We start from the raw sequence: 12896 nt of genomic DNA, 5'->3' as shown, positions 1-12896 counted from the left end.
CCAAACCTGTTTTTGCAAGGACAATATAATCTCTCCCTTAATTATTGCTGTGTCGAAACCTACCAGCAAGACATATTTTCAAATATAATACATTTTAGTGTATGCTTAATATCTTTAATAAAGTTTTGTACATTTGAACTCGCAAATTATTTCAGTGCTTTGTTTGTTTGTTAACAAACCAGTTTCAACACGAGCCAGGAAGGATCATAACGTTAATCTGGATTAAGCTGTTCAGTTTCATAAAGTGTTTGGTCAGAAACATTTGGTTTCAGCTGATGAAGTCAAGCAGAATTATTTTTGTGCAACAAAATAATAAAGAAATAAAGGATAAATTCTTCTTCAAAGCGAAACCATTTTATTGGAGTAAATTTTTTTGCTCAGTAACATCTACTCACGTCAGCAGGCATGGTGACAGTATTTCCTCCTATAGTTCATTCAGCAGAGACATCCCCACTGTTTTAGACTGTACATGAAAAAATAGTGAACTTTGTTGAAATTGACATTTGTCAAATATAGATAAGCCACAGTACAGTATGTACACAAACCTCAGTTGTTAAACAAAGTCATGATTGAAAAGGTAAGGGACATACAATGGATGTGGACCAAGGTGACGATCCTACTGCTAAAACACAAACAAAAAGAGGAAACACTGTGACAGATCTTGACATTTACCCAGATGCCTTTTTAAGTTAAGACAGAACAAATTATGGATCACAGCTGCTGTTTGTTTTCAACAAAACTTGACTAACTAAATGCCCCCTGTTCACTTCATGTTAGCCACAAACTCCTCGCCCTTCTTGATGGAACCCTTCAGCTCGCCCATGGCGTCGGCGACCAGCTTCTCCTCGAAGGCGGTCAGCTTGCCCAGTCCAAGGTTCTTCTCAATGCCGTTCTTCCCCAGGAGGAGAGGCGTGGAGAAGTACTTGCACTCGGTCTCCTCGGATCGGACGTAGGCGCACTCCACAACACCTTCCTTTCCATTCATGGCATCCAGGACGGAGAAGGTGAAGCGGGCACCTGCGTATGCCATGGACAGGGTGGCAGATCCAGCTCCAGCCTTGGCCTTCACCACCTCTGTGCCTGCGTCCTGGATCCTGGCGGTCAGGGCAGCCAGCTGGTCAGCAGGGAACTCCACCTTGGGTGTGCACTGGGAGATCAGGGGGATGATGGTGACTCCTGCGTGACCTCCAATGACCGGCACATTGACACGGGCCGGGTCAAGGCCTTTAAGCTCCGCCACGAAGGCGTTCGCTCTGACAATGTCAAGGGTGGTGACACCAAACACTTTGTTGGGGTTGTAGACGCCATACTTCTTCATGATCTCTGACGTAATGGGGATGGTGGAGTTGACGGGGTTGGCGATGATACACACGATGGCCTCGGGGCAGTTGCGGGCGCACGCGTCGGCCAAGGTGGCCACGATGGTGGCGTTGGTGTTGAAAAGGTCATCGCGGGTCATGCCGGGTTTCCTGGGCACGCCGGCGGGGATCACCACCACGTCGCAGCCCTGCAGGGCGGCGTCCAGCTGGTCCGGACCCATGTGGCCGGTGACTTGGGCCCGGGTCTCGATGTGGCTGAGGTCGGCGGCCACCCCGGGTGTGTGGGCGATGTCGAACAGGGAGAGCTGGCTCACCAGGGGGCTGTTCTTCAGCAGCAGGGACAGCGGCTGGCCTATCCCGCCGGAGGCTCCGAGCACCGCCACCTTGGCGTGGTTCTGGGAGGAGGTGGAGAGGGTCCGGGCCAGGCCGGCGGCGGGCCTCACTGCGCGGGAGAACATGGTGCTTCTTCTGCTGCTGCTTCACGGAATTCGAAGGGAAAAGGAAAGTTGTTCTGTGAGCCGCTCTCCTGTGTGACACCAACGTCCTCTGTAGCGACGAGCGAACCGGAAGACCAAGCAACTGTCATGCGTAGTACAGAGAGGTCGGACGAGTTTGACGTCACGCCTGCGTCACCGCGCAGCGTCACACGTCACGTCGTCAGCGTTTTGTTTTTTTTATCGCAGCTCCTTTCTCTCGCTGAGGAAAACAAAAGCCAGCTAGCAGTGGAGGTGGTGGAGTTAGCCTCGGAGATTAGCTTCTGTTCCCAGCGCAGCCCGGTGACTTCTCACGGTACGTGTCCGCAGTCTGTCATGCCCCCCCCCTCGCTGCCATGCTAAACTACGCCAGCGCCGTCATTTGAACCCCGTCTATTTGCTGGAGGGAGCGCTACCCCCCTAGCCTAGCTAGCGTTAGCTACAACAGGTCTCATTGTTGTGGTGGAGAACCCCCCCCCTCTGTGCTCTGTGGCTGGGGCTTGTGTCTTTAACGCTAACGACAAACACCCTTGTTTTGTTTTTTTAAGCAGCTAGCTGACCTTAGCCAAACCAGTAGCTGTCCCCAGTGGTGTGATCATTGTTAGCTGTGGACTTCACCCCAGCACCGTTAGCTGTGCCCATCAGCAGCCCTGTGGTCATTAGGCCTGGTGGGTTCGCTCCTACTTACAGTTCGCTGTGGTCAGTAAACAGAGCAGCCCTTTGTTCCACACACTTGAATACCACCTTGTGTCTCAGTGGCTGCTAACATGGAGCTAATCCGTTTTAACATCGGGCTTAGAGTGCTAGCTGTCACATGATATGAACGGGTTGTTCGTCATTAATGTTTACATAAGGGGTACGTTGAGGTGTGCTTTCACAGATGTTCTGTAAACAACTGTATTTTCCTCTTGTCTTTTGACAGTATCGAGTTTGAAGGTTCACCAGCAGCTCTCCTGATGATACATCAGCACTAAGGCGACTTTCAGTAAGTATCAAGAAGCATCATCTTTGTTTGTCTCAAATTACACACAGATAACATGTGATCATAACATCAGCCGGAAGAATACCTTCATTTCAACTACAAAATAAAGATATAATGATAATAGCCTTAGTATAGAGCTCATTTGAACACAAAGTACATAGTGCTGCACAACCAAGATATAAATGGTTAAACACAAAGTGCTACACAAAGAACAAATGCAAAAAAAAATTCAGGAATATGGTCTGGGGAAAAAAATGTGCGTAGGCGAGACTTAAAAGAAGCTATAGTGTCAGGCAGCCTTATTTTCTCAAGCAATTCATTCAGGGACTGTAAACTATGATTCACACAGTCAAGTATAAGAATCTGGCATAAAATTGAAGATCCTGGGATCTGATGAGTGAGGTGTAATGTGTTGCTATCAGCTAGGGTCTTACCTGTTCAAGTATAACAATGAAATGTAAACTTGATAATGTGTTGAGTTAAGATGGAGCTTCTTTAAAGGGCACAACAAAACCACCACCAAAGTAATAATAATCTTGAAAAGTATTTAATGAATAATGCTAATTGAATAATAATTGTTCAAGCATGCCCACAATAACCATAATGTAACATTGTGCCCTTTCCTCAGTACTTGCTAAGGATGGCTAGCTGTGGGGAGGTAGACCACTCTGTGAGCTCGCTTCCATCCAGTAAGAAAGGCAGCAGCAGTGGAGGTGGAAGCGGGAACAGCGCAGATTCCTCTTGCTCCGGCTCCAGCACTTCATCCCCAGCCCTGCCTGTACCCGAGTGTGCCATCTGTCTGCAGAGCTGCGTCCACCCGGTCCAGCTGCCGTGCCATCACGTCTTCTGTTTCCTGTGTGTGAAGGGAGCATCCTGGCAGAGCAAGCGCTGTGCTCTCTGCAGACAGGAAGTACCTGATGACTTCCTGGAGCGGCCTACACTGCTCTCTCCCGAGGAGCTGAAAGCGACGGCGGGAGGTCGAAGTGGCACAGCCAGCGATCACGCCTGGTATTACGAGGGCCGTAACGGGTGGTGGCAGTATGACGAGCGAACCAGCCGTGAGCTGGAGGACGCTTTCTCCAAGGGCAAGAAAACAGCTGAAATGCTTATTGCTGGTTTTTTGTATGTAGCTGACTTGGAGAACATGGTGCAGTACAGGCGCAATGAGCATGGTCGTAGGCGGAAGATGAAGAGGGACGTTTTGGACATCCCCAAAAAGGGTGTGGCTGGACTGCGTTTTGACTCTGACGGTGTTGCAGGAGCCCTTGGGCCAGCAGGTCGAGAAAACTCTGCTGATGGGGCTGATACCACAGTAGCAGGTGCACAACAGCCAGTTGCAGGTATCTCCTCTGCTTTAACTGCCCCCCCAGCCCCAGCCAGACCTCCTACCTCCCTTGGAGGTCAGCCTGGCACCAGCACTAGCCCTTCTGTGGAGGATGCCCTCTCCCAGCTGCAAATCAGTCCCAGGCCCACACCCTCTCAAGAGCGGTCTGAGCCTGGGGAAGGAGAGGAGGAAGATGAGGAGGAGGAGGCCTCACCCTCCAGGTCCTCTGATCCTCTCACATCTGTGGACGAGTCTGGCTCCGGAGACTGGAGCGATGATGAGGAAGAGGAGGATGAAGAAGAGGAAGGGGGAGATGGAGAGCGTGCAGAGCCCCGGGAGGAGAGGCCACAGAGGCAAAGACTGAATCCAGAGGACAGAGCCCCTCCTGGCGCAGAGTCTTCCTCTCTCTCGTCCAGTAGCAATGGCAGGTCCAGAATGCCTGATGGCCAGTGTACAGTGACTGAAGTGTGAAGTCTTCACTGTAACTGTTCCATTCCACTAATTTATTCCTGGCTTTATGTCATCCTTCACTCAGTCACAGATTGGATGTGGGTAGGAAGTGTACTCTTTCAAAAACAAACAAGATCATGTTTTTAGGTAAACAACTCAATTTTAGCCGGCAAATATTTTGGCTCACAATAATCTGAATCAATCTGTATGAGTTGTTTGTAAATCTCATCTCATGTTTACCCAGCCAGTAGAAGCCATGTTGGGTTTCACTTTCAAACACTGATCACTGTACTGAGACATGAGCTACAGCTTGGTAAACATGCAGATGAATACAGCCTGTTGTTTTGAACTGCGGTGTTCAACTGTTCAACTGTTGCTCACTTTAAACCATCTGGATGTGGGCATATCAGGTGTGTTCATCTTATATCCCAGACAAGTGGAGATATAAAGATGAAAGTAATGCAACAACCTAGATAATGTTGTGTTTTAAATATATGATCGATCACCCACAAGGCCTGTGAGAGTCCCACCCTGATCTGTGACCTGCAGTGAAAGACGGTATGAATTGGGGATGTTACTCATGGAAATGGAGCTGTGTCATTTTACATTGTCGTGAACGGCTGCATTCTTAATCATCTACACTTTTAACTCTCTCCGCTAACATAGCACGCAGAAGCAGGCTGGTTGGAGCTCAAGGTCATCTGACTAGTCTCCGAAAGAAGTTAATCCTTAATGAATTGTTCCCAACCTCCGCCTAAATAACCTCCTTACTTCAGATTGAACTGATTATGAGGTTTGTTTCCTCTTAAGTTCTCAACTATTAACAAAGTTTGTCATTTCAGAGCAGATTGTGGTTTGGTGGTTAAAGGTGAAGAAAGGAAACAGAACTACAGTGCTTATTGATGCTCTTAAGCTACTTGGGTACTTCAATTTCACACACCATGTTTTTACAACATAGTAATGTAACTCACAGAGGTAATGTATGGCTGGCTGCACCTGGTTCTTCCTTCATGTTAATTCATCGGCAGCTTTGTGAAAGTCTAAAATCTGTAGAGATGGTGACCCCTGTTTAAACTGAATGTGCATAATAGATGTACATATCAAATTAATTATAACTTACCCCAGCTTTAAATAATTGACATTTCAGTGTGAAGTATCAGTGTTTTTCTTTAAGAAGCTCTGGACCTCATTAGTCTTCTCATGGTCCCTGACTTAAAGTCTTCTCAATTGGTGTCTCTAAAGTTTTGTGATTTGTGCATGTTTGGAGAGAGAGTTATTTAAACACTACTGGTCAGCAGGATGTTGAAAATGTATATTTTTTGGGTTCAGTTCAATTTCAGTGAATATTTTTGAAAAAAATTCCGTTAACGGTTGTAAATTCTTTTCCGTTTGACATCTGAAGCAATTAGGAGAACAAAAACATGCTGCGGCTCTTGGCCGTCCGGCAGAAATTTCCAGTTATGTTATTTTTATATTTCTTACATGCTTACATCATCAGCTTTTAGACTTTTCACCCTGAGAAATAAAGTTTGTGTAACAGTTCTTTGCTTGGCAACTTGTTTTTTGTTACCTGGTTTGTAATTTAAGAATAAATTGTGTCATTTCATCATCCTTAAAAGATATGTCTGTGCCTTGGTCTCTGTGTTTTTTGTTCTGTTACTGTGTGACGGACTGCATGTCAGTTTGGTTTTATCTAAGAATATATCTGTTTTAGGTGCTGTATAAGCAGGACTGTCAAAGGTAATATTTTCAATTTTATTCACTAGAAACAACTCAGTTCTCCCACTGGATGAGGGAGTTAAGTGTTAGGGAAGTTTTCTGGAAGCTGGTGAAAGGAGAACTCATTGATGTCTTAATCAGAATATTCTAATGTAGACTTGATGCATCAAGGAGACCAGAAGGTGAAACAATATACAAACACTGACAGAGTAACATGAGCAATTGTCACCCCAAAGTCTGAAGATGTCTCCCACAGCCTCCCAGTATCTCCCTCTATTTGCGTAACCCATTGCAACAGCACATCCATGAATGGCTAGAATTGCTGTCACTTCCAATGGTGAAATACGCAAAACAGTTAGAGTTGGTGTGTCTCTGTCTGGTACATCTGAACTGGATGTGAAAGTCCCTGAGCGTAGACACTACAATGTATTCTTAGTTGGCCCTTAATCTATAACCTGACCTTTGGTACTGCTTAGACAGAGAAGGGAGTATGTGGAATTTAGACTGGCACTATTCTCCTGCACAGATTTAACATAATATACAATATACATCATATATATAGTGGCATATAAAGTACAGTATTGTGTGAGGATGGTAGAAAAAATCCTCAACACTAAGTACATCATCTATAATTACATCAAATAAAAGCACATGACACATGGACAAGAAGACCTTGTGTTTTCCCTAAGAGCTGAGAAAAACACGATGAAAAGAAGCCCTCACAGCCTCATCTCTGTTCGTTGGAGACTTTACGAGTGTTTATATCATATTGGTGCCAGTTCTTGCCTCCCCCTCGCTCACCTTGTACGGGTTTAGTATTCAGACCACAGCTGCCATTAGCTCTCCAGCTGGACGTCTTGCCAGGAAACATGACCTCTGGAGGGGGAACAGGATGTAAAGGCCTGGCGCTTTCTACGGAGATGTCCTGTTCGTGTCACCTCTGTCTGTCCATGTTAGTGCTCCTGCAGGGCCTCATTTGCTGTAATGGAAAACAACCCACACATTAATGCGACACCTTACAAAGAATAAAGTTGTATTTATGCCCTGTGTTTAAGCATTTGTAAAAGAATAGATGATAGCCAACGTGTAGACATCATATTAATCCTCCAACCTACAACGTATAAAACGTATAAAAGTATAAAGTAGACATAAGTGCAGCAGTATTACTCTTCATCCTGCAGGATGAAGCTGCTGCCTCATGCTTGTTATGCTTCATCAGTATCTACAGGATCTATCTGCTGCCGCTGCTCTCCGTCTGCTTCAGTCCGGCCCAGCCTGGCATGATCTAATCATCGCCAGGATCATATTTCTCAGTGGGGCTGGAGGTGAGACAGCTCGACTGATGGGGACAGAGAGGATTTAGAGGATGGGGAATGTCCTTCACTGTAGGTCCTTCTTTTCATCCATCACAACGCTGTACATTAGATTACAGCCATGGAAGGAGTCAACATGTAGTTGTTAGACATACGTTCATTTAGGGGTCAAATCAAAACAAAATAAGTCCTTATATAGCACCAGTCTATGCAGAATCAAAGAAACAAGATTTTATTCATACCTAGAATGTAATGAAACCTGCAGTATTGTAGACAGTTTTAAACACTCTGTGGTTTTAGATACCACTATATGTATCGTTGATCCGTGTAGATGTGTGAGGGACGAATGTATTAGTAATTTTGATACTGACGTCCGAGTCAACATTTTCACTGGGACAATATAGTAATCTTAACTTACTTTGATAAAAAAAAGGAACATTTTAATTGTGCGTTCACGTGGTGTCAGAATTATCAGAAAAATCAGTTTCTGACCGACAACTTTCACATAAATCCCATCTTTAGTTGGAACGATAATTAGTAAAGTCTGCTAATGTGTTACTTTTATCATTTGCAAACTGTTCTTCCATCACTCACAAGCACCGAACACCAGATTTTTTATCCAACACTGATATTTGTATGATTAACATGCATATATAAATGATATATATACCTGCCACATCTGATCATTTTTCTTTGCTCTTTATATTGTGTTTGTGTGGAAAGAGGTGTCAGGGTGTTGTTTAAATGCTCTACATACGTACATAAAACACATTTAGTTTACAGCGTCCATTATTTTTCCACATTTATAACACATGAACACACTGAAGTCCAAACAACGACTTCACGACCCAGGAAATGTGACCTTCTGAGGAGCCCAGGAAGCGTCACTGATCAAATGCACTCATGTCTCAGCTCCTGCACTTGTCATTTGTCATAATAAGCAGTCCCATCGACAACAGAGGCAGTATGAATGTTATTTAATTTTAAATAGTTTATTTTCCTTTTTCCACTGGCCAACGAAGACAAACCATTATTATCTGTTTCTACCTTCACATAGCACACTCAGATCAGTCATGTCAATTCAGTGTCTCTCCAGAGATGCAAGTCCAGTTCTTTCAAAATGTCTCTGTTTGATCTGCTCTTCTGATATTCTGTAAATATACAGAGGAAACACTTTGCCCAATTCATTTGTGTTTGGATTTGCTGGCCAGCGCCTGCAGGTTTGCCGGGCCCCCCCACACTGTCCCAAATACGTCCTTCTCAGCCCTAAGAGCCTCGGACAGAGGGAGCTCTCTGCCCGACAACACCACTTTCTTCACAGCCTGAATCACAGCAGCAGGTCCATTTATATAACTACTGAGCCACTTCTCGGCCTGCTGGAGGGGAGTCCCTGCCCCCTCCTCGGCCCGGGGGTCCTCCAGGACTCCATCTGCCAGTCCGATCTGCAGTCCAAGTTCTGGGTCCACTTTCAGGGCGCCACCAAGCAGCTTTAGTGCATGCTGGCTTCCAACGATGTGGACCAGTCGTGTGGCGCCGCCCCAGCCCGGGACCAGTCCCATGTGTTTATGGACAAACTGGATGACGCTTCCAGATGCCATTAATCTTGAGTGATTAAAGATAAATGAATTTGAATCATTTGCACAATTTTTGGATGGAAAGTTAAGATTAAAACACATTTAAAAGTGTTTTTTATGCACTTGTGTAGAGATCATTACCTGAAATCACAGGCAGTGGTGAACTCTGCGCCTCCTCCCAGCGCTCTCCCCTCCACCAGAGCAACAGATATCAGAGGCAGCCTGCACTGAGAAAACTGTTCTGTCACCAGGCTGAGCAGCGGATCACATAACGGATAAACTCCACACTGGATGCTGCTGCTTTTGTTAATTAATGAATGAATAAATTAGACCAGTACATAAAAGAAGAAAACAAGAGCCTTTACCTGAGCAGCCTTGTAAGAGCATTCTGCATGAACATACACATCTTCATCCCATCCTACGAGATAAAAGATTACATAAGAACAGGGAAATTCCATTTAACACAGCAGCACAAAAAGTAGGAGCACAAGGGGAAATTAAGAAGTAGGAAATAAAATATGAAAAAAACAGAATCTAAAATAAATATCAGGGTTACTTTCTGCAGGTTATAAAAAAGTGAAATTAAAAATTTTGACGACATTGATGAAACAATTTAAGACCAATGTCAACTACGATAGATATGTAGGAATATCAGAGCCCTACAATTACTTATGCTTTGCCATAATTCAAGAAAACCAGAGAAACGTCACGCTATCTCTCAGACAGTCGGCATTCGTAGTCTTTTGTTCGTGTGCTAATATCTGTATCATTGAGGAACAACTACAACACACAGAGACATTACAGGCTATACATGCCGCCACAACATTTCAAGCTTGAAAAAAAAATTAAGCACAATAGAAGTGGCTGTAAATTAACCTCAACATAATCAAGAACTACCTGAAAGTCATTAAGATCTAGTATGTAATATATTAATGTATTTAAGACATCTTAAGGCCCAAGATTCAGATTATTACATTTTAAAATATTTTAGCAAACCCTGAAATGAGATCAAAACAGAGGTACCATAACAATACACAATGTAATATAGACTGTGATCATCATCAATTTAAGATACTGTCTTTTAAGATAAGACTCACTGTGGCATACATACAGGTAGGAGGAGAGAAGCTGTGAGGTGTGTCTTTCACTTTCCTACCTGTGGGTTAGATATGGCCCTGACGGCACTGAGGTCCGATCCAGAGCAGAAGGTTCCAGCAGCACCCTGGACAATGAGGCCTTTCCCTTCTGTCCAGTTCTCCAGCTGGCTCACATGTTCCTCCAACTCCACCATCATACTGCCTGAGAGGAGGAAGCCAGAGCTCTGTGTAAGCAAGGCAACAAACCAAGGATGCACTGCAATTAACCAGACTCTCACACTCCTCACCAGACAGGGCGTTCATGCGGGTCGGGTGGTGGATGGTCAGCACGGCTACACCAGAGTCCTGCTGCAGCAGATCGATGGAGCCGCCAGGAAAAGCCTGGAGCTTCTCCCTGACCTCCAGCTGGTCGTAGCCGTGGATGTTGGAGTAAACGCAGCCACTGCTCTGCCTCTGCAGTAACCTTAAAGGAATAACCGTGTATAGGTCATATGAATGTTGTGTCTCTTAATGGAAAGCATGTTAAAAAATCAGCTTCGAAATTAGTAGAAGCAGTGTGTAAGTGACTGATAGTTGCCAGAATCAGGCCCAGCAAGTTCAAAAGTATTGCTGAATTGTAGAACTTTTAAAACGATTTTAAATAACCAGCATTTTTCTAGAATACTAAGCGGGGAAACATTACATATCAAGAAGTTTGGTGTATTTGTTACAGCAGCTGGTTCAGGAAGCCAGGGATCATAATGTCCAACATTCAGTTGAGTTGAGTGAGGGGGACGGTGCAGTCAGAGCCCTGGTCACCACATTGACTGATTTTCTTTTTTTCTTAATACAAAAAACATCTTAATGGCTTGGACACTGAGCCCAACAGAAATAATAACGATGTGGGGCTGAAGGGGGCGCTGCTGTTCAATAAGAAAAAAAGTAATGTTGTTATTTATATGATCAGACTTTGACTTCAAGGCCTGTGCATAACTCTGGTGTAAAAAAATTGTATATGCATTAACTTAAGTTGATGCTAACACTCATAATCAAGAGGTTGCTGCTTTTAATTAACTCCATTACCTCTGAAGTAAACACATGAGCCTGAAGCTGGTGTGATAAAAGTCATTTACACGAACACATTACAATGACTTAATCCTGATTTCAACAGAAATTTGTTATGAAACAGAATAAAACTAGTAATTCATTCTATTGATCACCATGTTAAAAGGGTCAGCACTGCACTATAAGAACACGTTGTTCATTAGTTTTCAACTCGGTGCACTTTGTGTTCCTGTTTTTATTACTTCATTAACTTGTTTACCTGCCCCAGGCTCCACAGCTACTGCTGCCTCTCAGAAGTTGTTGCCTCAGAGCCCAGAGAGTCATCCTGCTGCTGCGTGGGGAGCGTGTGGAAAACATGTGAGAGAAATGACCTCAGACATATCACTTCATTAAAAAAGGGCGGTGGGTTTATATGCATACAAGTGGAAACAAAGTTTGACAACAAGGAGCAAGGTTATAAATCACATGAATCCACACATGACCTTTATGAGAGCGGGGACAGATATTCTCATAGTAGGAAAGGGATCTGACGATATCAGTTACAGATATTAAAAACAGCAGTGTCGGTGTTTGGGGCTTTAACTCACAATGAACAAATAAACAAGAAGATTAAATGTTAATGAAGGAGAAGGTTAAGAGAGGCCACAGTAAATCAATAAAGTGGAGGAGAGCAGCTTGGACTGCCACATTAGAGAAAATATCAATTTACATTTACATTGAACAAATGGTTTATTTTACTTCACAGTTACATTCACATTAACCTACAGTACACTATATCCCTACCATATGCTGATGTGAACATGATGACAGAGGAGTAGTCGTTTATGTCTGATGAGGTCAGTCTGATATTAAGATTAAGATTAAGATTAAGATACATTTATTTATTTGTCCCAAACACATGCACAGACATGCACAAGCACACTCATGCAAGGAGGGAAATTTAACCTCTGCTTTTAATCCATCTGGTGCAGGACACACAGAGCATGTGTTCGTCTCTAATCGTGGGACATATTTTATACTGCTAATTAAGGTGCAGCATGAGTTACCATGGTGATTTACCTCCTGAACAATTGACCCAGTGAAGTGAAGGCAGAGAAGTAAACCGGAAGTTCTCTCGCTAACCACAGATCCTCCCTCACAGTGCAGGCCCAGTCGGATATTTACTTACTACACATCCCACATCATGTCTCCAGGTGTTTGAAACGTCAACGTTTGAATAATTCCAGTTGTTCTGGAGCTGAAATCTCGTAAACAGACTTTTAATTAAACACGAAGAAAATTCATAAAACATGACATATCACTAAAGTAACGATTACAAAACATTGTATCAACAACACGCCGGAACTTTTGCCGGAACTAACCTTCATGGGCATGGAGATCACGGGAGACGTGTGGTGTTACAAGGAAATGCGTCCCCCTGGAAACTAGAGCTCTTTGGAGACGAGGCAGCATGTTGTTCTTCAACTTCTCCTCAAGAGGGCGCCACACAGCAGTGCTCTCATTTCACCTCACTCACCAAAGTGTCCAGTAATTATATCATTATATTAAGTATTTTAACTATTGTAACTATTGTATAGCCGCTTGGTGTGTCCATACTTTAC

The 12896-nt window shown here is 44.1% G+C and overlaps 3 protein-coding genes across 6 annotated transcripts; 1 reads left to right on the top strand and 2 right to left on the bottom strand.

Annotated features, from left to right (window-relative positions):
- Window positions 1–332: 332 nt before the first annotated feature.
- On the bottom strand, window positions 333–1919 carry mdh2 (malate dehydrogenase 2, NAD (mitochondrial)). The gene has a single exon (XM_061080593.1). It carries the CDS (start codon window positions 1775–1777, stop codon window positions 764–766), a length of 1014 nt encoding a protein of 337 aa, XP_060936576.1. The 5' UTR covers window positions 1778–1919; the 3' UTR covers window positions 333–763.
- Window positions 1920–1951: 32 nt separating this feature from the next.
- LOC133013603 (E3 ubiquitin-protein ligase rnf146-like) lies at window positions 1952–6174 on the top strand. The gene is made up of 3 exons (XM_061080592.1): window positions 1952–2108; window positions 2715–2777; window positions 3403–6174. Exon 3 carries the CDS (start codon window positions 3415–3417, stop codon window positions 4567–4569), a length of 1155 nt encoding a protein of 384 aa, XP_060936575.1. The 5' UTR covers window positions 1952–2108; window positions 2715–2777; window positions 3403–3414; the 3' UTR covers window positions 4570–6174.
- A 1718-nt stretch (window positions 6175–7892) lies between these two features.
- echdc1 (enoyl CoA hydratase domain containing 1) lies at window positions 7893–12677 on the bottom strand. 4 transcript variants are annotated; one of them, XM_061081233.1, is made up of 8 exons: window positions 12657–12677; window positions 12464–12532; window positions 11555–11626; window positions 10539–10714; window positions 10311–10453; window positions 9520–9572; window positions 9296–9376; window positions 7893–9182 (listed from the first exon to the last, which is right to left on the bottom strand). In XM_061081233.1, the coding sequence occupies exons 2-8, from the start codon at window positions 12478–12480 to the stop codon at window positions 8765–8767; spliced, it is 960 nt and encodes a 319-aa protein (XP_060937216.1). In that variant the 5' UTR covers window positions 12481–12532; window positions 12657–12677; the 3' UTR covers window positions 7893–8764. The 4 variants fall into 4 exon arrangements, with proteins under 4 accessions (XP_060937216.1, XP_060937217.1, XP_060937215.1 ...); XM_061081234.1 differs by lacking the exon at window positions 12657–12677 and having other exon boundaries at window positions 12355–12650; XM_061081232.1 differs by lacking the exon at window positions 12657–12677 and having other exon boundaries at window positions 12464–12650.
- Window positions 12678–12896: the final 219 nt, after the last annotated feature.

This window comes from Limanda limanda, chromosome 11 (assembly GCF_963576545.1).
Source record: "Limanda limanda chromosome 11, fLimLim1.1, whole genome shotgun sequence".
NCBI lineage: Eukaryota > Metazoa > Chordata > Actinopteri > Pleuronectiformes > Pleuronectidae > Limanda > Limanda limanda.
Note: the sequence above shows the minus strand (reverse complement) of the source record. Positions and strands in the feature narration are given on the sequence as shown.

Excerpts from the sequence above, each read along its gene's own strand:
- LOC133013603 (XM_061080592.1), top strand. The coding sequence starts at position 3,415 with ATGGCTAGCTGTGGGGAGGTAGACCACTCTGTGAGCTCGCTTCCATCC.
- mdh2 (XM_061080593.1), bottom strand. The coding sequence starts at position 1,777 with ATGTTCTCCCGCGCAGTGAGGCCCGCCGCCGGCCTGGCCCGGACCCTC.
- echdc1 (XM_061081231.1), bottom strand. The coding sequence starts at position 11,652 with ATGTTTTCCACACGCTCCCCACGCAGCAGCAGGATGACTCTCTGGGCT. Across the intron at positions 10,454-10,538 it reads CCGCATGAACGCCCTGTCTG|GCAGTATGATGGTGGAGTTG; the intron begins GTGAGGAGTGTG and ends TCCTCCTCTCAG. Across the intron at positions 9,183-9,295 it reads ACCACTGCCTGTGATTTCAG|ATTAATGGCATCTGGAAGCG; the intron begins GTAATGATCTCT and ends TAATCACTCAAG.